Raw genomic sequence first — 24,557 nt, 5'->3', positions numbered from 1 at the left:
AAAAATCGACTTTATGAATCTGATTTTAGAAGGAACCATAGTGATCCATATCGCCGGTGATAATATCAGTATAGATAACATTCAAAGAGATCTCGTCGTTTTTATGCGCACGTACGCACGCACACATGTTATACCCTAGCAACAAAGATCGTGCATACACGAATCATTTCGTTCACCTTGCCGGATCTTTCCGGACTTTTCCAACAAAAATACGCCCAAAGATTAATGTAACTTTGTATGACTACACGTGCGCTTGATGCCAATATACTCGATATGTTAATGAGTCCTTGACTTATAGCAATTTGCGCGACTTCATTAGATATCGAATGACGGGACGAGGTCGTGTTGAAAATAACTGCTCGTCCGCGATATAGAAGTGAATTCATTGCAATGTGATTTTTCGATGGATAATGTACTATTAAAAAACAACAGAGCAGAACTTTCCGGATTCAAAGTAATGATTAGCTAACTCTCACTTGAGTCATCTCGATTAACTTTAATTACACGATGTTTCATGATTCCCGAAATTGTATTCTTATCTCATTTGCAGATGTAGGGATGTTTACTCAAAGAATCCATATCAGGTCGCAATCAGGGAAACCCCGCGGTGTAGAGAGAGTAATGCGAAAGTAACTTTCGATGAAAAGGACTTCGCTAATTTGAACGGGTCAATTCCTTCGCACGACAGACAGGCACTTTTTATCGCCAGGTAATCGATATGGCGATATCATGTAGCGGTACCGCGGTCGTGCCGTCGCCGGGGCTAACCGGAAGCGAGCCGTCCACCGGAACCGCTGGCTCTTTCACAATCCGCTCGAGCCATGACAAATGCAAAAAGGATACATGCGTCGCTCTAAGTATACGGCACGGGCGTGCTATTAACGTTCACGCAGGAAGAATGCTCGTGGACCTGTCCGCAATCTATCGTTTATTATAGACGTCAATAATCCTGCCATTTCTCTAGGTAAAATACATTCCCCGAGAGGAATGTCGAGGAGATACGTTATTTATACCAGCAAACTACGAACGACAAATGTGATTAACATGTTACTTGGAAGCTTACTCGATAGCAATGATGAACAATTTTAGTAAACACAAGTAGAATCTTTTTATAGATTTCTAAAATGTAAATCCCGGAATTTAAGTGTTTATGTATATAACTTCATGCAATTACTGAAACATTCAGAAAAAATCGTAGTATTATAATAAAATATTAAATTATAATATATTATAATTAAAATATATTATAATTAATATAATATTTTAATATTATAATTAAAAAGTTATAATATAAAAGTCTACTAACAGATACCACTACGCAACAACATGTGGCTGGATTTTCTGGTTGACTTATGGGCATGTTGATCGAACAAATCGTGGAATTAATGGATCTTGGAATTCATGAATGTATATATGGGACAAAGCTATCGAAGCTACGGAACTATCGACTATACCCACGAAAGAGAGTTGGGTAACCGAATTACTGGATTAAAAATCCCACGTGATTGCGTGTGAGAATATCGAGCATACGTAATCAAAACTATAGTTTCGCAATTGCACAGTTGCGGATATACGCCAGCGGGGAAGCGTGTAACGACCAGCGACCTTTACGAGGCTGCACCGATAAAAATCGTATCGACCGTGTTCACGCTCGATCCGATGCCTTCGGCATACTGCAACGACCGGTCGGTTGTTGGCCGACCATTTTCTTCGCATTTTCTCACACTTCGCGATCGTACATCGCAGGGCTGCAGCTACCGGAAAGTAGAAATAACAATTAAAGATTTAAAAGATACAATCGCAAGATTACATGTGGAACATGAACGAACGGGATATCAGAGGCGAGCACCTGATACTTGACAGTATTTATAAAAGTCTTACTAATGTATACGTTGTCATATTATCCGTAAATTTTCCGTAGCATATCTTTATACATTTATACAAGCTAATAACGCGTGAATAATGGTAGATTTACGATATGAGTGGTGCGAGTGATTGGCGTTTAGTGGAAAGTAAAAAGGAAGGAACTGTTAATAAAATTCGCGCAGTGGTTTTCAGTACACCATCGGCACTACTAGCGAACTACAATCGTTTCTAAATGCAGCACGCATTTTGCGTTTCATCACAGGGAGAGAGAAAGGTACTTCGCTATCGTCAGATGGCATACATACGATAAGCGATATAAAATGTTAGAAATGTAAATCGATAAAGAGAAAGACGCTGAAGCGCGACAGAGGAATAAACATTACACCGCCTGATAGTCGAGGAAGAACGTTTCAGTGCATTCGAAACTTGTGCATTGCGACATTATTCCTCGGAGTTACGAATCGCTTTTAGTGCATGAGTGCACTAAATCCATCCACTAGATCCAGAGGAGCTAGAAATTTTAAACGAACTTGAGATCGACTCTTCTCTGCAAGAATTTGATTCCGCGTGCCCGTCTCGTTCATAACTCGTCATGTTCATTAAAGTTTCACTCTCGACTGTTATCCAGCCTCGATGTTATATAACTTCACAACCGAAATCAAGTTTCCACATTAGATAACGCCGCAATTAAGATTGCATTTCAATGTTAAATAAATTCGGAATCCGGTATCGGGATTTAGATTATTACTGAGGAAAGAGTCGATCCTAAATTCCAAAACAGGTCTAATTGACCTTCATGATTCTTTTATCTCCGTTCCATATCGAGCTGACATCTCAATGCGCGTGGCACGTTTTACCGTTTTATCGCGGTGGTAAAACTTACATTCACCATTTGCCACCATAATGTTGTAATGCACACGGGTTTGCACACGGTACGCGGTAATTAACGCTGACGGTTAACTGTATCACTAATGTACTATACTGACGATGACTAAAATCGTCGAGTCGGGAATTTCTAGCAGCTCTTTCATGCTCGTCGACTGACAATGCTAATAAATGAGACAATGACGTATGTCTTTCGGTAATTTCACTTGACAGAAACACAAATGCATCTAGCCGAGCAGCGATTGGTACCGTTCATTGATGATAATAGCCGCACTGCTGTGTGACATACGGAAAGATGCAACGAACGAGTCGAGGACCCCAACTGTGTTTACCTAACTGTACATTTTATAAGAGATGTCACCGTTCACTTCCGCCATTTAAGTTTTCCTCCTAATAAGTGTCCGCTAATTAAGTGGTCTCTAAGAAAAACGGAGCAACGAGGTGAATCATAATTTAAATTAGAATTCTAATCTAAAACACAGTTTCCCTATATTTGAAGTTATCCGCAAAGATCCGCAGTTTTAGATATACCAGCGAAACATCCGCTAAAGGAGCACGGGATGCGAATTTCATTTGCAATCGCCGCTTGCGGAGCGTGCGACGTATTTATTCGCGATTTGACGCATTAAATGCCCGGCATCCCGTCGATATCCTCCGCGTTTAAGTGCAGAATCGCATTCGCGCCGGCTGAGATCAGACGTAACGACCGCACGGCGCGTAAAGTTCAGCGGCGGAGTTTTGCTTCGTGGCTGTTTTATTTGATTACATAATTATTGAATAAGGCCCCGGGGAACGGGGACAGACGGAGGCGAGAAAGGCTGAGAAACGTGGATAACCCCATGGACGCGCGCGCGCGCACACACATATAAATGTATTATCAGTAGCGGCTCCCACATGAGCAAAAGACGAATGCCTGAGGCCGCACAGAAATATTCAAAAAAATATCTAGTCCCTTTCTTACATATCATTAAATTAAAATTGTAAATTATTTGGACATAATCAGTCTATTCCATTTCATGGATATCAATCTTTAATATATCATATTAGTACTATATTTCTAGAATCTCTTAATTAACAGAGTCTAAAACATTAATCTTTCATTGCATTAATATCTGATTGAATCTTAGATAACAAAGTATATTCATTTCGCCATAAAAGTTTATTAATATCCTGCGGAGTAGCTCGATATAATGGGGGTCCCTATAGCCGTAAGGACAGCGCTGGGTTCCGATGCGGTAAACCGATTCATCGGACCGATCGGAGCGTGGCAGAGGGACCCTCGGGGGTGAAAGTCTTATGTCAGAGACATACATCTTATTATGTTGGACAAGCGCGCGACCCACGCAGTGGAACGGATTCTGCTCCCACGGAAAGTCCGAGAACAGAAACAACGAGAGAGAAAGACAGAAAGAGAGAGAGAGAGAGAGAGAATGAGTGAGAGATCCTCTCAATTTCGCAGCGCGCAGTGCTTCTGCAGATGCACCTGCGATCGGAGAACGCGATCCCAAAAGCGACCCAAATAACACCTCCTTAAATTGTTAGTCATTGCAAACTGCCATTTTTGTCATGAAGATACGACAGATGCAATATAATATGTACACACTGAGAAACAAATGTAATTGATCTTACGAAATGTTTTGTCACGGACTGCCAACAAAATATATACTTATTTCAACAAGTTATATATTGAAACAAATATGTAGTACTTGGATTATGGATATGGATGTGTAATCACACATATGAGAATTATAATCCAACAATTATATATTTGATTCAATATATAACTTGTTGAAATAAGTATATATTTTGTTGGCAGCCCGTGACAAAACATTTCGTAAGATCAATTACATTTTTTTCTCAGTGCACATTAGACATTTAATTAAAATATACTATTTGTCTAAATTCTTGTATTAATTTTTTTATTAAATCATGCTCACTTCGTGCTCCCTGTTATCTCTATGTAAGTCCTGGTTATCTGAATAGTTTAATCTTCCTTAAAACTTGAAAGAGATATCATTTATGAAGATTAATATATCTATATAAATATTACCTGCACTCGTAACGTGCGTAAAATTCACTTAGGAAATAATCTATGCAATGTTGTGGGATTTTTTGTATCTTATAATGCGAGATATGTCAACGCGATATGTCAGGGGTTCCATTAACGTGCCGATACAGATAACTTTATCAATGTGATCCAATAATGTCGGAGCCAATACATCGAGCCGAATGTATGTGCCACTCGCTTTTTCTCGAGAGCAAACATATCGTGACATGGCCGTATCGTAATTATTAATTTATGCGATGGCCGTTGCAATCGAAAGAGGGAATTTGAAATTTTCATGACGACGGCCGAAGGCGAACCTCTTAATTATCCGCTCCCGTTTTCACCCACTTCAAAAAAAATCAGAGAGGGAGAGAGAGAAAGAGATAGCGATACATGATAGTTCGGTGAACATCGGCAGATGCACTAACGAGATACGAGACATTCGGCCTTGTAACACATCGCCTTTTGTATTTTTCTATGACGCGTATATCGTTTTCGCCACGTTGTGAATTTCTGTCGTTTACGCAAGCGCGATAATAATGCTCGACCGAGATGATATCAAGTTCAGAAGTCAATTTGAAATTTTCCCTGCTTCTTGTTTAAAAGCCATGTATGTACACGTATTATACTGGTATTTAAATTGCTCTGAACGTAGTAGCAAGCATAAGACAAACAAAGACTGAGACAAGTAAGCAATTCACGTGAATTTATCGCGGAGGGAATTCGGAAGTATGTCAAATGCACAATGGACAGGTGCCATTATCGCAATTTCACGCTGCGTACCATGTTCGCGGAAAAGAACTGGCGCGGTTGAAATATATTGCGCAGTGTTGATCCAACATGATTGCTGCACGGCGATATAATTATCCGGTGTTAGTCATTTGCGGATAATAATCGATCGGCCGCCTACATCTCGTCGGACTTTGCGGTGCAACCGATGCACCGGTAACATTATTCTGAATGCGGAACTAATGCACTCCCTCCCGTATGTGCGATGCGCGCACGATTTTGTTGCCGGATTGATGCGGACACAAAGAGTGAAAGCGCGTCATTATAGATACCGCTTTTACTGCAGTAAATATTATACAATATAAGAAGGAATTTCCCGATCTACAGAAGTGCCTGCTTGCACCTGGAAGTAATTGCATCGCGTTGGATGACGCCGTCGCATTCTTCCGGTCTGACCGATAGATATTTATACTAATTGCGAATCTGTTCTATCGTGGTGACTTCCTTGCATGATCAAGAGATCCATAAATTCTAAAGTATAATGATGTTTTGTAATATTCTAGTGATCTTTTTCTTCATAAAGCGTTAAGATTTGAAGCACAAAAAAATAAATCGGTGACTTTAATCCCTACCTGACTAACAATGTGCTTGATCGAGCTGAAATCAATCTTGGCATTTTATCAATATTGAAAAGAATACATGCGGAGATTAAAACGCGAGCAAGAGAAATGTAATCCAGTAAAATTCGCTAAGAAATGAGAAAGATAGAAGAAATGTGGATTTATTAATCAATTTTAGAATCAGTTTATAATTGCAGAGTAAATTCAGACTACTGACAGAGTCATACGATCCTCAAGCAACATCTGTAGAATTGAGATGGATGATAACTCAAGCACCGCAAGTACTCGGGTAGAAATTAAGTTACGCCTACTGCAAATATAAACTACATACTAGCAGAACAAATATGAAGAATATAACTGGAACATTATATTCTAGTCTAGAAAGAGATCAAAGTACTCCTTCTTTCTATAAAAATCAGATTATCGCAAATAGTATCTGAACTCAATGTGCAACAAAATTAATTTGTTTCTGATTCAATTTGAATATTTCCAGCTACAAAGAAAATAATAAAATTACAAAATTTTAATATAAGAATTAATAATTGGTAATTGTAAATCATAATGATATCAGACTGCGATTTAGTTTCGTCAGAATCGAGTTTTTGTTAATGCTCCTAAGAGAAAACAATTCTTACGTATTACGTAACTTTCAGCGTTAGTATCGAGATTTATGTATTTGGAAAACAATAAAATTTTCGGAATTCAATAATGGTGATAGTTAATAGTTGCAATTACCATCTAAATTGTCTGGTTTGACCGGTCATTTTGTGGTTACTAATGTTAACTGGAAGTAATTACGATAATAGTAACCACAACGCTATGAAAAGTTAACTCTTCCAGTAAGGAATATCCGTCTCGCGCGGGCGCGACTCGAGGAAAGCGGAATATCGCGCCGCTCTCTACTATCCTCCGGTTAACGTTATTTCGTGTTCATCACTCATCCTCCTCGCGAAACTTTCCTCTAGTAATAGTACATTAACCCTCGTAGTTTCACGGGTCAATAAAGAGAATTGATATCCGCGGTTACGAATCGACAGAATGTTATTAATTTTCTGTCATTCTTAATCGAAATTTCAATGAAGTATTATCAAGTTATCAGGTAACTAAATGTAATCGAAATATTATATAATTAAATATTAATAAATTTAATAACATATTATTGATAAAATTGTTAAAATTAATGAAATATATTCAGAGAGAAAATGCTTTTGAAATCAATTCTAAACAAGCTAATCGTTAATATATATATATATATATTATTTTTCATATTCTTCAACTATACGATTTCTGGTTTCCACGGGATATCAATACGAGATCTCATTAGAAATCAAGAAAATTGGAAAGTTGAAGTACGGAATGATCTCCGTGCATATATCGGTACTTTTGCCAAGAGAGAAACTCCAAATTGACCAGATAATTTGTCATTTAGCTTGAGATCGTGCGTTGTACGTTGCATGTACTCTGTGAACTGGTAACACACGTCCTAATGATTTACAAGTAATACTGTGAGCATGTTTATTACGTGGATATACGGAGAAAGCGAGACGATATCTGTGTGCGTGTGCACATATAGATTATACGCACTTACCGCGTACTTGTCCTTGTAAAAGAGTGAACTTGTCGACATGGTGCCGCAACCGGTGGCGATGTCCGCTTCAAATCGAAGGTCACGTTGTCCTGGTCATCGTCGTCGTCCACTCCTGCGATCGGGTCCCCCCTCGTTTCCGCTCCGCTAATTCTCGTTGCACTTACACTGTACACACGGATGATATCGATAACAATATTGATATCGATGTACAGGAGACAAGATAAGAACGCGAAAGCAGCAGTTCATGCAAAACGCGTTCGATATTTTATATCTCTTTTTAGAAGAAAGTTAAAAACATTTTGAAGTCTCTTTCAATAACACATTTCTGCATTCGTATCTTCTCATATCGCATTTTGGAAGAAAACATACCGCAGCTCGGAAATGTCAAGTTAAAAATGTTATCTCTACTCTCCGAGGTTAAATAAACTTACATATAAGCTGCATAAATTTAATTTGCCAAATTTCCTCACTGAATAACGATAATGTAACGTAGAACAATAAGGCAGTACCATGTATACACCGCATTTACATACAGTGCATTGAAGTTCTTAAATAATGTTCATTTCATTTTCCTCCTTTCAAATCTTTAAAACGTTCCCCTATAAATATTCATTTACAGAAAGAGAAACCAGAAACTCGCGCCTTAAAAAGAGAACGCAAGAGAGATCCGCTTTTACGTTTCTTCGCGTTCTATCCTTATTATTTCGCGGTCTCTAATGTCCTCCTTAATATCTCCGCTACTTCCCATTGTTGCATACGTTCCCCCGCCTTCTCCCCATGTTCCTCCTACCTTCTCAAAGAATTTTCGTGTGTCCGAGAAGATGCGTGCGTGCACACCGTGTGCCAAGAAGCTGCGCGACTGCAACGCGCCGCGTTGCGCCGCGCTGCGCCGCGCGATCGATCGATCGATCGACACAAGAGAGACACCGCCTCTCCTTCGTGACACTCGCGCACACGCCCACGCACGCACGCAACGGAAAACGGAAGAGCGAGCGCGCGACGAATGGCAGATCGCACCTGAATCGAACCTGCGGGAGAAAGAGACTGCTGTACCCGTCCGCGTGTCCAGTTAGTTCGCGGCAGAAGGGTGGCCCCTCCACCGGGCCCACGGTCTCCTCTCCCTGTCCCCGACCCCCCACGAATGACCTACAATCTACAATCTCCGATCGCTTTGTTTGTATCTCCTTCCCTGTTGCCGGCTCCGTGCGTGCGTCTCTCTACTTTGCATGTGTCTGTTAATCCATCGCGATATCGGCTTTTTCTTTCCTTATCGCTGCTGTCATTGATTTTGTTGTCGAAAAAGAATAAGACTTCTATCTTGAATTTTGTACGTAGCTCTATGATAAAAATGTGAAAATTAAAAAGCTTTTGCATTGAATGTTAGAAAAGAAATTTGAATCTGGTCTCTGGAGTGCTATTGAAATCCGAGGAAACTAATATAAAAATAAAAGGTATTAAAAACATGTGTGAAAATAGCCACAGATGTGACCACTTAATTGATGTTTATACTTATCTAATTATATGACAATAATTCCTGCTATAAGCAGAGTAACGAAGCAAAGCGCTACGCAACTTTCAAATTTATTAAATAATTCATTTATTAAGGAAGAAATATAGGCATCTATATAAACGATCATAGAAAAATGTCAGTATACCCTTTGAACGTTCAAAGTGAAGCAAGCGAAGCGGAACAGTGCAGCAGACTTTATGCAATCCCAAAATGAGTAAGCAATCGGTAGGATAAATGATAATAATAATGGCGGTCCAACTCACCTTTCAAAGTATCTCAAGAAGTTAACCTCAAACCTGAAAGAACAAAAGTTAAGTACATACATCTTTTTCGAATAAGAAGGGAAATCAATTAAGCCATCATTGCGTCAAAGACTGATTAACTTCCGCGAAATTTATAGATTCATGCGATTATACGTATGAGCTACTTTGCGTTACTGAATGCAAGCATGCTAATTAGATAATCAGAAAATTTCTAACCAAATTACTTGTTCTTCTCTTCTTCACGAACTAATCTCAAAAGCTTCTGTTATCTTTACTGTTCGCAGGTTCGCGAGCAAACTTTACTCGCAGCTTTCGAACTTCGATCCCGAAGAGGAGCCGAGCGCCATCATGGTGCGCTGTCGAATCGCCGGCTGGTCGAGAGCTAATCGAGAATGGTCGAATACGTATCGGAGCGAGATCTCGAAGTGCAACGGTCTCGATTCGGGTACGCGGCGCGTGAGTGGCGAGTGCGTTGTGTGTTTGTTTCCTTCCGACCGTGCGAAGCTATCGGAAACATGACGCAAGAAAGCCAGTAAGTATAGCGAAATTTACGTAATTCGGCGTGGTGATTCGCGACGATGAGTCCGAATGTAGATCCCGTATTCGCGTGTCCACACACGATCGCGAATTATCGTCTCGAGCATGCCGCCCCGTAGCTTTCGAACCACCGCCATGTTGGTGGAATAATTTTATTGATTCTCGAACTTTCCAGGCGAAAATCGCGGCATAATCGTTACGAGCGAAAATTCAAATATTGCTTTTTGTTCACGTTCATTCGTCGTCGCTGAATCGCGTTTTTTTTATTTGTACCCTGCGATCTTTCGATCACGTCTTCGCATGGATGGAAGAATCGGCGTCAACGGCGTGCCGGAGGTCGTGACTCAATGACTCTCACTTTTTGAGAAACGCTCGCCGCGATTTTATAATGATCAACTTGATTGATAAAAAGTTCTCTTCTCCTGTGCAACGTATTGCGTGATGTCGTAAATACGAAGATGCGAATCAAAAAAGAGTCATTTATGGCATTGAACTTTCGTCCCTAACCTATAAGTACACAACAGGTCCAACGTCGATGTCCCGTGCACGTGGGAATCTCGTAGCGGACACTTGCACGATTTTCCGTGACGTATTAAATGTATGAAATGATATATAAAATACTTTTAAACGCATGACGAAAACATATGTAGATCTTATATATATAGGAAAGATATATAGACAAATAGATGATATTCAGGGAAAAATATAAAATTGATAAAATTGTTGAATGTAGAAATTGAAAAAAGAAACGTGCTTTGTATTTAGATAAAAGATTTCGATAAAATGTTTTATACAAATATAAATTATATGAATGTATGATCTCACATTTTTCATTATTTGTTTAAAATGTGATATACTATTGTGGAATTTAAGTGTTAATACATGCCTCTTACTTAATCTTTATGCTCCGAGTTATCTAATATTTTGTTTCAATGAAACACATAAATTCCGCCACTTCTGAATAATACTTCAATGTGTTGAGTTAAATTAGTTTCAATAGACTTGTATGGAATTAAAAGCAGAAAAATAACGGTACATTATGAAAAAAATTTTGTTTAACTAAAGATCTCTAAAAATAAATTTTGATATTGTACTTCTTACTTTAGGTCTTCTCACATATCCTTTTTAATAATTTTTAGGATACCTCCCCCACCAGTTATGTGGGCCCAAAGGAAAGATATCTTATATGTTACTATCTGCTTAGAAGATTGTAAAGATCCTATTATCGAAATCGAGCCAGAGAAGATATACTTCAAAGGAGAAGGGGGCACAGATAACAAAATGCATGAGATCACGATTAATCTGTACAAAGAAATCGATACCAGCAAAACCATAAAAAATTTGAAAGGTAGAACTTTCGAATTAATTCTGGCTAAAAAGGAGGAGGGACCTTATTGGCCACGTTTAATCAAGGAAAAGACAAAGGCTCACTGGTTAAAGAGCGATTTTAACAAATGGAAGGATGAGGACGATACTGATGATGAAAGTAGCCCGCCTGATTTAGAAGAGGTAAGCTTTGTTATAGAGCTTTAGGAATCGATAACTTCTGTTTTGTATTCATACAACAAAAAGTACGTTTGTAATTTTCAAGTTTTAAATTATTCGAATACCAAGTGCAATTCAATACGTAAAGTTTAAAAATTTTAGAGAGTCCGTTTAGTACATATTCGTGCGTACATAATATAATCATTACTTAATTAATAAATAATGTTTTTTTTTTCTCTAATGCTACAGATGATGCGACAGATGGGTGGTTTGAGTGGTTCGGGTGACAATAAGCCAAATTTTGATGACTTAGATGAATTAGGAGACAACGAGGCTGACAGTGATGACGAAGATCTTCCCGATTTATATGATTAAAACAATAAATAACTGCATTGACTAATTAATTAATTAAAAACAAATGGCAACCTAAGGATAGTGCACGATCGGGCAATATTTCAGTAGGCCTTGCTGTTTGTATCTTCAATTGCAAATTCGCTAAAATGGCCGTGTCATGCAAGTAGCAAACTGATCGCGTAAAGTGAAATAAAAAAAAGGCAAACTGGACGGATACCAGTGCGGTAACAGTCTATGGACAGTAATACAGGTCTCCACATGGTAATGGAGGGTCCTCCACACTTTCCCCATCTCTTTATTATAGCCTGTAGATCATATACTAAGTTATAATACGAACAAGCTTTTTTAATAATGTATTGTGTAAAGTACTAAAGAGATAAAAGGACACTGGAGTAATAATGAAGTCATCTATTCTGAAAAATCCTGCAAAGCACTATTGACTATTGGCGGACGTAACAAAATGTTATAAATGTTGTCTGTGAGATAAAAAAAATATCGATACTTTATTTACTCTGTCTCTTCATTGAGTTGTTCCGCCTTATTCTCTGTCCCTGTCTCGTTGAATCGTCCCTTTATTCGTACATCAGACTTCAGTGTGCTCCAAGTACCGGAAGCTCTTGGGTGTCGACACTGCAGACTGCAAATGCACGTGACCACCATCTTACATAACGCATTCGATTATTTATTAGCCGACAATGCTGGACGCTCCGCGTAGAGCGAGGTATCCAGCAGTTATGTCCATCGGCAAGCTCCGAACCGTCGCGAATTCTTCGGCGGCTGCGTAGTATAACTTGGTCTGTGGATCCGTGTATCGTGCCTATCGAATACATGTAACTTACAATTTATAGCGTATATAAATTCACAGTACTTTTAAGGTGTAAAAGAAGGGTAGGCTAGTTAGTGAACGCTGTAAAAATGTTTCTGTACTCACCGGTAATCCGGATATATCGGAATACTTTTTCGCAGGTTTGAAGCTCGGCGGTGCATTAATGGAACTGTCTGAAATTTCATAAAATATGCTACAAGAATAGAACATATACAATATATACATATATCTCTCTCTTTTTCTCTAAAAATTCGTGTATCGGTACGTTTTCGTACTTTACTTTTAATCATGTGCGAACTATTTAAATATTTGTTACAATTTTAATAAATTTTTAACTAATGTATGAATACAATAGCAAGAAAAATAAATTTTTGTCACACATACAGTGTTTTACTGTTGCTGGCCATGGTAACGAACGCTCCTGAGCCAACACTTGCTTCAACGAACGCCAAGTACGTTTCTTGCCAGTAGTACTGGTTGGTCGAAATTTCTGTTGAAACGAGCGGTTCTTGAATATGGGCTGCGGCTTCTTATTAGCCTCGATTACTTCCTCACTCGCCATATTTTAATGTTGTCTAAAATAAGCAGGTAATAAATAGTAATGCAACATGTAACGAAGACAAAAATTTAAGTTATCACAGCGAGACGAAGCTGATTAGTAACAGAAAAATTTATTTGTATATGCGGTGTTTACAAAGAGGATACAAAAGATATAATTGTAAATCTAATTATTATAAACAAAGATAAAATTAGATATAAATTACAATATAATTAAATATATTCATAATATATATTTTTATATGCAACTGTCATTTGAACAATGGGACAGTACTAAGATATCACGTATATTGCATCTTAATATAGCAGAAATGGTGCGCAACATTATTGTATTTGGATGCTTAACAAGCGACTTGGCCCATTCACTTAGAATCAATAGAGCAGAATAATTTTTGGTATTGCTATAAAATAACAAGAGAACTTAATAAGAATATACATTATCTACATTTTTATACTTTGCAAAAATACCTTGTGACATCAAAATGATATACGTATTCTTGCAACAAATAATTTTGTATAACACCTGATAGATTATTTTCTATATATACAGAAGCCTTTTCACTTGGTTCAATCAAACACAAAATAGCATGTTCGCACAGCATTAACGTATGTTGATAGTCTAATCTTTTCTTATTTCGCTTAAAATGAGGAATATTTGAATGATATTGTACTTCATCTAATGTCTATATAATAAATATGAACATAAAAATATACATTTATAATAATATACATTATAATTTATGTTTGATAGTAAAGAAAATGCTGTTTTAGGATGAGGGAAAAGCCTCCAAGTAAATATTGCAATCAGTATATCCTACAATAACCATATATTATTAATTACAGTTTTTATCACCTTGCTAGCTATATATAATGTGATATGCACATTTTTCATGAATTCTACATCATTAATGTACAATTGTAAATATCTTTCATTCACTACTGTCTTTTGCCTTATATACGCAGTAATACTCTTTGCTACGTCAAGCTTTTTCGAACAAATATTTCTTGATTTTGTCAATAGTGGATCTTCAGATTTCTGATCTGATATCACTGTCCTTGTAGATTTTGTGTTACACATGTGACTATAATCATCAACAGTTTCTCGTTTCAACTTGGAAGATTCGATTTTGAAAACTATAGCTTTACGTTCTCTTGCATTTTTATTTATCTTTATCTCTCTAATACTTTGCACTATCTTTTTATTAATGTGATTATGATGATACATTAACAGGAGGGTATTTTCCGAATAAACATACTTGTCGAGAAACATTGTTTGTTTCTCAATAAAACAACATACACTTTGTGTATCAGTGACATCCAAAGCATTTTTCTTCGCAATATCTTTCAATAGTTTGTAATATCTTTCGGCAATTAACTCGAAATTCATATGATAATCAGCATCTACGTAGCATGTAAAATTTATCTTATCCATCTTTTTATTACAAATCGGTGAGACGTGAAAGGATAAATTTTGAACAAACGAATGGACCCATTTTTCCAGATTAAGTACGGATAATTCTACCATATTTTATACCAATAATTTAATTTATTGGCAAATTCAATTCTTAAAAAATCACACCAATCTCACAAAACTTTATCCTAAATGAGACAAGAGGTTAATACTCTTTAGCAACTGTTTGCAAAAATTGCATAAACTTCACGATGTTACTGATAAAGGCAATGTTAACAAATATCATAAGCATACACGCACTTCGTAACAATCCGTTACTTCGACATTCTATTAACGTCAAATGTAAGTACGTATACTTACTTTAGCCGGCTGAAAGGATTAGTTCTAATTCGCAAACATAAGATTTTAAATATCAAGGTTAGATATCTAACCTCTCATTATATTTTGATTTAAATCGATGAACAATGCGAAATTATTTTCGAAATCGTATCGAGTTCGAAGTATCGATATTTTTCGTAGAATTTAATCAACTATCGCATATCCCACATCTCACATATTTGAACCAATAAAGTCGGATGCGAAATCTGGTTTTAACTGCACTTCCTACACCTCTTGCATCGGAATGAAGAAGCTAAGTGTAACAAGTGCAGCTGGAACGCAAATATATGCAATGATGCAATGATAGTGGGAGATTGTACGAAGGTGGGGAGGAGAGAAAAGAACCGGGACGAGAGGAACGAGATATTCATTCACCTTGGGGCGTGAGTGAAGGTCAGAAGGGCTAGTTTGCTGTTGCAGGTTATACGTCGTCCAGGAGTCGGCTGTCATCGGATCTACAAAGGAGAAAAATGGCTCGCAAATTTTTTGTTGGTGGTAACTGGAAGATGAACGGCACGAAGAGCGAGATCAATGACATTGTCGCGTTCCTGAAGACCGGTCCGCTCGATCCGAATGTCGGTACGTGAGATACCATATTTTATGTGCTTTATTTCGTAAAATATTTTTGCAACAGACGTTTTGTAATCTTTAACGAATTCGATTCGTTTTTCGCTAAAATTTGAACTCGAATAATTGTAATTGCTCGATATAAAAAGTTTTGAGACTCCGATTGAACTTTGACGGTAAAAACAGATAACAAAGTCTAATATTTAAATGATGAAAGAACTTGTGTGTCATGCATATTTCGTAATCAAACTTTCTTTAATTGCGAAATTTAATATAGAAATTTCTAATGTGCGGATTTAATTTAATTCTCAAGAGCAAGTCTCTGGATTTGTCAGAATTTAATAATGACATTGTGAGATGCACAGATACTTATATAACATTCTCCTCTTTGATGTCTTCTTGAATCTACTTGAATTTTTTGTAACTTAAAAAACGAAATTTTTATGATTTTATAGAGGTTGTGGTTGGAGTCCCTTCGATATATCTCACATACGTGACTTCCATCGTTCCCAGCAATGTCGGTGTTAGCGCACAAAACACGTACAAAGTCCCTAAAGGAGCATTTACTGGTGAAATTAGTCCAGCTATGCTTGCGGATAATGGTATTCCTTGGGTGATTCTTGGTCACTCAGAGCGCAGGAACGTATTTGGCGAGACGGATGAATTAATTGCAGAAAAAGTTGCACATGCTCTAGAAGCAGGACTAAAAGTGAGTAATAATTACTAATAGATTTTTTGTAAAATTCTATTATTTATGCCGACCGCGCTCTTATTAGACAGACTTGCAATTGGTAAAATCTATACTTTGGATCTTGAGCCAGTAGACTTTTCTTCTTGATATTTTGCGACGAAAAGTTCAGTCACATTGAGTGCATAAAGAGACTTCTATTATTATTTATACGAAGAGTATCATAATGCAATAATCACTTGGTTAAAAAAATTTAATGTTTGCATGTTTCAGGTGATCGCGTGTATAGGCGAGAAATTGGAGGAGCGTGAAGCAGGAAAGACCGAGGAAGTAGTCTACAGGCAAACCAAAGCAATAGCGGACAAAATTAAATCCTGGGACAACGTAGTGTTGGCTTACGAACCGGTGTGGGCGATCGGTACGGGTAAAACCGCGACGCCGCAACAGGCACAGGAGGTTCACGAGAAATTACGAGAGTGGTTGGCCAAGAATGTCAACGCCACCGTCTCGCAAACCTTGCGGATTATTTATGGCGGTTCTGTAACGGCGGCGAACGCCAAAGACTTGGCAAAGGAAAAGGATATCGACGGATTCTTAGTCGGCGGTGCGTCGTTAAAGCCCGATTTTGTGCAGATTGTTAACGCTCGTTGTTAAAGAGTCAGCAAGGCAGACAAGATATCGCCTTGACAAAGCTATATTGGATGAATTGTAAGAAAGGTTTATTCCTATTAGAAGTCTTATTGTTGAGCGTTCTGTTCAAATGTATAAAGCTAGTTCTGACAAATCGAATGCTGTAAAGGAGAGTTATAGTCAGTTTTTTCATATATTTTTCATCAAGTTTTAAAGTGCTTGAGATGTAGCTGCTTAATACTATATATATACATGTTACATTGTTATTACGCAAAATGTATACATGACTCTTTAGTATATCTACAGTGTTGCAGAATGAATATTTTAAAAAATTGAGAATTAACGTAACATATCTACCAATCTCTATCTGTAATATTTATCAAGCTAATTGATGGAAACGAAGAAAATTTAGAATTATGAAAGAATAATAAATGTCAGGAAGAGTCTGTTATTTTACACACGGTTTCTACAAGAATTCATTTAATCATTCCCCTTACGATGACACCCTTTGGTACTTCCCCACGTGCAACGCCCTTCAAATGGTCCTGCTTTGCTCTCGCACAGGCGATGTCCGTGATAGATTTGAAAGATCGAGGTTCCCAAATTGCTAGATCAGTCAGCGTCTTTCGATTTAAGAAAATGTTGCATCTAATTAACGCTTCTTTGAACGTCAGAAATTTCATGCCGTGTTGACTTGTGGCAGCTTCTAGCCGTTGCTCCCATAACTAAAAATAGGAAAACAATTAATTAGCTCCTTTAAAGAAACACCGTTGCACAGTCGTTAATCTGAATATACTTTATCTCATACCTCTTTCATATCCTGTATTTTCATTTTCCTGCCTATTGTGCTGTATGTTAGAGCTCTATGTACGTTTCTGATAGTTATACTGTAACAATTTCTGCTTCTACCAATGAAATGCTGTCAATAGAAATTATATGAAAAATATATTGAAAGCGTCCGGTTTACTTCGTCTTATCAACTATTAACACTGGAGAAATATTTAAAAACATTGCAATTCCAGGTAGAAATAATATATGTATCATACCGCGGCTAACTTGAAGATTTTTCGTTTGCGCCAGAATTCATCGGGTCCGCGTGATCTTATTAACAAACTTGGCGATAGAAAAACCATACTGGATTTTAGTTTATTTGATCGATCAAATATTAATTTTCAATATTCGCTGTGTCGCGTTATAAAAATATATAGCCTAACTGTGAAACCAATCGTGAAGGTTATACTTCGATAAGGAGAGCCACTCTAGTTAACTGAACGGCATAAAGATGGCAGTTGCTTGGATCGGCCGTGATATGAGAATTGCATCTAAAAAAGGGGTTTTGCCGCCAGAATCATTTGCTGCGACCCCACGTGTATGTCGTGATGTATGTCGTTGCGACGTTTCAATTACTTCAATCTTTGTCAGATCATACATAATTACTACGAAATTACATTTAGATGACTCCCATCGCTTCGTGTAAGAAACGAGCGTGGAATTTACTCATATTGAAGAAGCTGTAACATAGTATGCCAACATGAACGATTCGGAAACCGACGATTTCATCACAAGCGAATTGAATGAGAATTATGCTGAGGAAACTCCGCAAGATCCACAAGAGGAAACCGACAATGCCGCACAGGGTGATGAGGAGCAACGAGAAAAGCTGGTGCGACTACCCGTGGCAAGGATAAAGGCACTTATCAAAATGGATCCTGAAGTTACTATGATTACTCAAGAGGCTGTGTTCCTGATAACAAAATCGGCGGTGAATAGTAGTATATAGAATAGTTATTCAACCCGGTCCCGGTATATTACAGTGTTTGATCATTTGACAGGAATTCTTCATCGATTCGCTCGCAAAGGAAGCTTACAAATACACTGCACAAGCGAAGAAGAAAATGGTTCAAAAACGTGATGTGGAAAGTGCGATTGACAATGTTGACGCACTTGTATTTTTAGAAGGTACGCTGGACTAATTATGTATCGTCTACTATATTTCTCCAATCTGATTCATCAGGCCTGTAAATTGTATTATAAAATATATTTTTTCTATTGTGTCGACAAAGTAGGTGATAATCAACGTTTTGTGTTCATGAAAAGTAAACTTTTTTAACTACTACTAATGTATGGCAGTTGATAATAGAAAATATTGTTTTTGTAATTGAAGTAATAGTTAAATATAATAGCAACTAAATAAATATATTTCTCCCATCAAACAACAGATCTTCTTTCTTATGACAAATCAAATTTAACTGTTATATAAATACGAAAAAAATACATATTTCAAAAATGTATAACTAGATAGATAGATACACATACATGTAATCATACATTCGCATTAAATCCATTTATTACATTTTTCATCCGTACACAGTAAATTGATTCACATGTGTAGTGTTGACATTATTTCGCGAAAGAAAGATTACTGTAGTATATAAGTTACTTATTAAATGTTAAAACTTATAAAAAGTATTTCTATATCAATGTGTACACATACACAATGTTGATTAATGGACAATATTCGTAACTTTTATTCTTCCTATTCTTGCTGCACTATTTACGAAGCATTTGCCAGAACAAGGTTTTTGTCATTTGTGTATTGTTCCTAATAATGAGGATATCTATATTTTTCTATGCACTATAACTGACAGTGCAGCTTCTGCATTCTGTAACATCGCATACATGTACATAGGTAATATCCTTTTACTTTAGAGTTTTATGTCGTATATATTTGAAGCATATACATATTTAAATACATTAAGAGAGTAGGATGTTTGTTTTCTCGAACGTTGGTTTTCGCCTGTCGCAGGAAGCAGACGACTTTTATGTATAGTGGAGTATGTATCATTAGAGAAATGTTTCTATCTAATGTATAGAATATGTATAACTTAATAAGTAACAAAATCAGAGAGAAAATCAGTCTTCTTCCATACCTGCCAATTCTTTTGGATTTAAACTGGAAATTATGATTTCGAGAAATCACGACTTGTGTCAAATGTATATTTCGACATGCATGCTAGGTAGAAAGGAAGGGAACTGAAGGAAAATGTTTATATGTATATATTTGATAATGTAAGCATGACACTAGCAGCTTCTTTTGGATTTTGGAAGAATTGAAAGTTATATGAAACTACACGTATAAACTGATCAAAATATGTTAGAAGTTCAATGTTCAAATATAACTTTGTAATATATAGTACAGATTTGTTCCTAAAATCATTATTTGGCATCTCTATGTGTTTTATCTTATAGCCTGATAAGTCAACATTTTCATCATTTTCAAGTGGCAAAATACCGACTTCGTATTATTGAATCATATTACTGAATACGTTCATTGAATATTTATTATTGCATGTTGTTGTGTGATAATTTTATCATTCTCGAGTTTCTTAGTGTACGAGTCATTATTTTACGCTATGCGATGATGTTTTACTATGCGCACATTCGAGTCATGAACACAGCTTTTCATTAATCTCATATCATGTATCAGTTAAATATTAGTGTTTTCATGAATATTTGTATATAATAGCTACATGTTAGAGTTAATTGTTTAAAGATGTAATTCTGAAATAGTGTATAGTATACATTCATAATGCGCTTCTCATAATTATACATTGTTGATACCAAACGCTCAAAGATTAGTTACCATTACTAGTGCTTATCTACTTCTTACGTTTAGTTTTACGTCGTCTGCAATCCCCTCTAAATGAATTTTGATCCCCCGATGTATTGGCGTTGCCAGATTTACTATGATTGTAGAGATTATTTAAAAAGTCCTCGAAATCCGCTTCACTGTTTCAAACAAAACAAATAATTGCTTTTATTCTGGATACGCGAAATATCGAAGAGTAAGCTTACTCTTATCGAATAAGATGGCATATTTTAGCAACGTAAAGAGGCATACCTTGTGTTCGGGTCTATTTGTTGTCGTTTTTTACCGCTACTGGACGTTTGTGATGGTAGTCTTTGCCCTAAAACAATCCTGTACTGGACACTATGCGTGTTCGCTCTAAGATGCTTGAGATTTCCAGCTTGGCAGGCGGCCCAATCGGTCACATCGTACACTGCCCCCTCCATGCACGCGTAATAGTGCCATAGAAAACCCATTAACCGAGACTCCGCCCAGATATCACCCTATACATATCGTTCGAATGATTGGTTTGAGAGCAGACGGCTCTCTATACAAGTATACAGAAATAAGCTCAATATTCACTTCTTTCGCACTGTGACGTATCTTGCACTGAGCGCAAAACCGTGCGGCGTAACACGGCCGTTGTGTCGGGACTCGTTTATGCCTCAAGCCACAATTTGTACACCTTATTGTATTTGCCGCCTGCTCCATTTTCCGATGAAGTTGAGACAGCAAGTCGCTTAATTCACCCCAAGCCGCTTCAACTTGCCTAGTCTGATCAAATGCCTGTCTCCGTTCCTAAAAGAACAGCACACGTTACAAACAAATGTGTAAACCTGAAAATTATTTTCTAATTTTTAACTGAAGAAATCACATCACACGTGTCATTATCGATCCTCGGCTATGCTTAATTTTAGTATAACGAAATTAAAAGTAGAATAAATGTTTTATTACCGGCTCCCCGATGATATCGAAAGCGTGTACCAGAATTTTGAATGCTTCCTCAGCTCCAGGCTGATTATTTTTATCAGGATGAACTAAAAAGGCCTGTCGTTTGTAATATTTTTTAATATCGTCGTCCGAACAGGTTGGCGTGACGCCGAGTATGCTGTAAGGATCCTTTCCCTTGCACGCCAATAATCTCTTCATGGCTTCTTCACCGGTGCTGGGTAGTGCAATGTTGCTCTCCAGCCCGCCATGAATCCAATTGCCGTTATCCTCCTTCTCCTCGTTCTTCTTGGTGTTTATTTTCCGCCAAAATGCAAACTTACTACTACCAAGCCAATTATCTAATTGCTTACCGATCGCATTTAAAATGCGGATTTTAGAGAATGTCACAGCCATATACACCCACCAGCATTTTAAATAAAGTATAGTGTGATACCAAGCGCACTTGCCACTGAAAAACGTGAATTAAAACTTGATCGAAATATGCATGATACTCGGACAGACAATTGCGAGATGAAATACATTGCGTACATGAAGTGATGAATTGATAAATTAATGGATGCTCATACTCACAGTTGAATAACTAAGTTAGCGCTCATGCTAACTACATCAGAAATGAGATGCAAAAGCCAATAAAAGACTTTCAAGACGACTTTACTCCAACGGGCCGCATATTTATTTAAGTTCTTACATAAATCCTTAACCGGAGATTCTCTGTTCTCTCTTCTTCTGTTCCTCTGTCCTTTCTTAATCTGCTGAGCCTTCTCAGCTTGAAAACGCTTAGGATTCTTTTCCTTCACCACCTTCTTCTCCTCTTTACTGATTTTATTAATGATCTGTTGATTCTTTTCGATCTTCTCAGGAGAGACTGTCTGGCTCGACGTGTTAATCGTACTCAGGTTGTTATTTATCTGTATCGGACGTTTTGGAATATTTCCAGCTGTTTTCGGATTATTATTCTGTATCTTAGTGTTGTTCAGCGTCTCGTTCTTTTCTGCTTTCTTAGGTAGTTTCACAGATCTCTTCTTCTCCGAAGAGAACTGATCTGACCTCTCAAACGCATTTATCTGATGAGAATCAGACTGCGAGCCAAGGTTATCCAATGATACCCAACGTCGTGGAAGATTGGAAGAATTTTTCTCTAAAACTTTTCTGGGAATTTGCATCTTCGGAGAGTTGTGATCGTCGCTACCAGACGAGTTCTGTCTCTTCAGCAGTGCAGGTTTGTTCTTACTTTTGGTGCTCTTATTGGAGATTTTCTTACCTGTTATTTCAACTTTCGGCTTCGTGGGTTGAATCGTTAATGGAGACGGCGGAGTTGGCGCAGACTTGGTCAAGACATCGGAGTAGGAGGGTCGCATAGGCTTTACCTCTGCCACCATCCTTGGCTTCTTATATTGAGATTCCGACGTGTTTCTAGGTAACTCCTCGGTCTCTCTTATGTCCGGCACCGTTTGCGGTACAGGTGTGATATTGGGTGACCCGCCAAATGGGCTGTACGTTCCGGATTGATTCGGCACCCAGTTACCGACCAAATTGTCGATTAATTGTTTCCCATTGAAATTCTGACTTGGCAATTCGGATGGTACAGTCATATGTTGATCGTTAAAAAGGCCGTATTCCTGATCAACCATGCTCTGATTAGCGTACGGTGTCATATTCGGAAGCTGACATTGCTCAGCCATAATCTGAGAGGCGTTTCCGTAAATGACGTTGATGTAGTTACCACCTCCGACATCAATGGTACCGATCAAATCATTGTTCTCATTAATGCCTAAGTGATTTACTGTCTGTGGTGGAAAGTATATTGAGTCAGTGGTCGTAGCATCGTAACCTGGCATGTCTTGCATGTATAAGGAAGTGGTCATCGGTGTCATGGGTTGCATTCCAGGATTCGAATGAGTTGGCTGACTAGTAATATGATGTCTAGCTTGTCCGGATGTATAATCTCCCCAATTATGAGAGGTCGCTTGTTGCGGAGTGACACCGAATTGGACATAGTGACCGCTCGAACCTTCCAAATCCGCAGTCATAGCCTCAATGATCTTATCCAGAGACATATGCTTGAAGCCAGGTGGTGTTTGTTGTTGTTCTGCCATATTGCTGTATTTATCTAAAAAGTTTTAACGCAAATGCATTATCAAAATATTCCAATAACACTGATAAATGTCAAACTTAGTTTATAAAGTGAAAGGTAACTGTTTCTCATGATTGTTTTTGAGAAAACCTGGATTCACCATGCTTCCCTAATGTATTTATATATTTGATACATCTATTTGCAAACAACGTTTTATCTTATTTAAATATATACTAATGGAGCGCAGTGGGTAATGCTACTCTAGCAACTCACACAACCCAGGGACACAGTAAATTTTCTGTCCTTTTTCTGTCAAAAATTCAGGCTCCTTGGGCCTATGCAGCCCAAAAAGAAATGAATAGTTGACCTTCATTAACCGGGGAAATAAATTAGGTAGTTGGAGCACACTGTTGGTCTTCTCTGCGTACCGTAACATTGCGAATCAAATTTCTTTACCGTATCAGGGCCCCTCGCGAGCTGTAGTAAAACTGATCTTTTTTTGTTTGAATATATACTAATGACACAATGTTGGCCAAAAATTGCAAGGTATAAATACGTATTCTAAAAATGTCCACTACTGTATTATTCACATAACCATAACGGTGTCGAGAATGTTAAATAACATCCGCCATTGACGTGCAACTTGGAAATGTTCGTTGACGCGGGTGTAGTTGTCACGTATTGTTGAGATAAATATGTATCGAGTGATCATTGCCGAGAAAAATATCGTTTAAATCTTATAACCTAAAATGATGTCGCCAGACGTCAGGCTGCGATACTCACATTCACCGATGAGTGTATCTTTCTCGTAACGCTTTCTCGTTTCCGTGCTTAACGCATTTTATGTCAGGGATAAAAACTTGTATCCATGTGAAACACGAAACTTCACACTGTGTACCATGCGGTAAGCGCGAAATCATACATCGTATTCGTTGGTACTTGTCCGCAATCCGGAGATATGT

General features: G+C 37.7%; 7 protein-coding genes across 12 annotated transcripts; 3 read left to right on the top strand and 4 right to left on the bottom strand.

Moving 5' to 3' along the window:
* The first annotated feature begins 9,912 nt into the window (after positions 1 to 9,912).
* On the top strand, positions 9,913 to 12,386 carry LOC105281100 (prostaglandin E synthase 3). 2 transcript variants are annotated; one of them, XM_011342085.3, is made up of 3 exons: positions 9,913 to 10,040; positions 11,185 to 11,554; positions 11,780 to 12,386. In XM_011342085.3, exons 1-3 carry the CDS (start codon positions 10,024 to 10,026, stop codon positions 11,903 to 11,905), a joined length of 513 nt encoding a protein of 170 aa, XP_011340387.1. In that variant the 5' UTR covers positions 9,913 to 10,023; the 3' UTR covers positions 11,906 to 12,386. The 2 variants fall into 2 exon arrangements, with proteins under 2 accessions (XP_011340387.1, XP_011340388.1); XM_011342086.3 differs by lacking the exon at positions 9,913 to 10,040 and adding an exon at positions 10,135 to 10,643.
* Positions 12,278 to 15,285, bottom strand: LOC105281099 (INO80 complex subunit C). 2 transcript variants are annotated; one of them, XM_011342083.2, is made up of 4 exons: positions 15,040 to 15,285; positions 13,095 to 13,285; positions 12,816 to 12,883; positions 12,278 to 12,701 (listed from the first exon to the last, which is right to left on the bottom strand). In XM_011342083.2, the coding sequence occupies exons 2-4, from the start codon at positions 13,270 to 13,272 to the stop codon at positions 12,570 to 12,572; spliced, it is 378 nt and encodes a 125-aa protein (XP_011340385.1). In that variant the 5' UTR covers positions 13,273 to 13,285; positions 15,040 to 15,285; the 3' UTR covers positions 12,278 to 12,569. The 2 variants fall into 2 exon arrangements, with proteins under 2 accessions (XP_011340385.1, XP_011340386.1); XM_011342084.2 differs by having other exon boundaries at positions 15,111 to 15,285.
* LOC113562015 lies at positions 13,363 to 15,040 on the bottom strand. The gene is made up of 4 exons (XM_026969898.1): positions 14,087 to 15,040; positions 13,999 to 14,053; positions 13,737 to 13,951; positions 13,363 to 13,669 (listed from the first exon to the last, which is right to left on the bottom strand). Exons 1-4 carry the CDS (start codon positions 14,791 to 14,793, stop codon positions 13,507 to 13,509), a joined length of 1,140 nt encoding a protein of 379 aa, XP_026825699.1. The 5' UTR covers positions 14,794 to 15,040; the 3' UTR covers positions 13,363 to 13,506.
* A 217-nt stretch (positions 15,286 to 15,502) lies between the features above and the next one.
* On the top strand, positions 15,503 to 17,398 carry LOC105281097 (triosephosphate isomerase). Its single transcript, XM_011342082.3, has 3 exons — positions 15,503 to 15,636; positions 16,080 to 16,333; positions 16,586 to 17,398. Exons 1-3 carry the CDS (start codon positions 15,528 to 15,530, stop codon positions 16,964 to 16,966), a joined length of 744 nt encoding a protein of 247 aa, XP_011340384.1. The 5' UTR covers positions 15,503 to 15,527; the 3' UTR covers positions 16,967 to 17,398.
* Positions 17,120 to 18,205, bottom strand: LOC105281096 (39S ribosomal protein L20, mitochondrial). Its single transcript, XM_011342081.3, has 3 exons — positions 17,989 to 18,205; positions 17,751 to 17,861; positions 17,120 to 17,667 (listed from the first exon to the last, which is right to left on the bottom strand). The coding sequence occupies exons 1-3, from the start codon at positions 18,073 to 18,075 to the stop codon at positions 17,419 to 17,421; spliced, it is 447 nt and encodes a 148-aa protein (XP_011340383.1). The 5' UTR covers positions 18,076 to 18,205; the 3' UTR covers positions 17,120 to 17,418.
* Positions 18,206 to 18,216: 11 nt separating this feature from the next.
* LOC105281105 (DNA polymerase epsilon subunit 4) lies at positions 18,217 to 19,150 on the top strand. Its single transcript, XM_011342098.2, has 3 exons — positions 18,217 to 18,323; positions 18,397 to 18,704; positions 18,775 to 19,150. The coding sequence occupies exons 2-3, from the start codon at positions 18,474 to 18,476 to the stop codon at positions 18,913 to 18,915; spliced, it is 372 nt and encodes a 123-aa protein (XP_011340400.1). The 5' UTR covers positions 18,217 to 18,323; positions 18,397 to 18,473; the 3' UTR covers positions 18,916 to 19,150.
* Positions 19,151 to 19,274: 124 nt separating this feature from the next.
* Positions 19,275 to 24,537, bottom strand: LOC105281107 (dnaJ homolog dnj-5). 4 transcript variants are annotated; one of them, XM_020032195.2, is made up of 8 exons: positions 23,869 to 24,536; positions 22,783 to 23,631; positions 22,092 to 22,665; positions 21,525 to 21,969; positions 21,153 to 21,368; positions 20,844 to 21,073; positions 20,613 to 20,731; positions 19,275 to 20,503 (listed from the first exon to the last, which is right to left on the bottom strand). In XM_020032195.2, the coding sequence occupies exons 1-8, from the start codon at positions 24,029 to 24,031 to the stop codon at positions 20,490 to 20,492; spliced, it is 2,610 nt and encodes an 869-aa protein (XP_019887754.1). In that variant the 5' UTR covers positions 24,032 to 24,536; the 3' UTR covers positions 19,275 to 20,489. The 4 variants fall into 4 exon arrangements, with proteins under 4 accessions (XP_019887754.1, XP_019887755.1, XP_019887753.1 ...); XM_020032196.2 differs by having other exon boundaries at positions 22,092 to 23,631; positions 24,379 to 24,537; XM_020032194.2 differs by having other exon boundaries at positions 22,092 to 23,631.
* Positions 24,538 to 24,557: the final 20 nt, after the last annotated feature.

The sequence above is a fragment of the Ooceraea biroi genome, chromosome 5, assembly GCF_003672135.1.
Source record: "Ooceraea biroi isolate clonal line C1 chromosome 5, Obir_v5.4, whole genome shotgun sequence".
NCBI lineage: Eukaryota > Metazoa > Arthropoda > Insecta > Hymenoptera > Formicidae > Ooceraea > Ooceraea biroi.
Note: the sequence above shows the minus strand (reverse complement) of the source record. Positions and strands in the feature narration are given on the sequence as shown.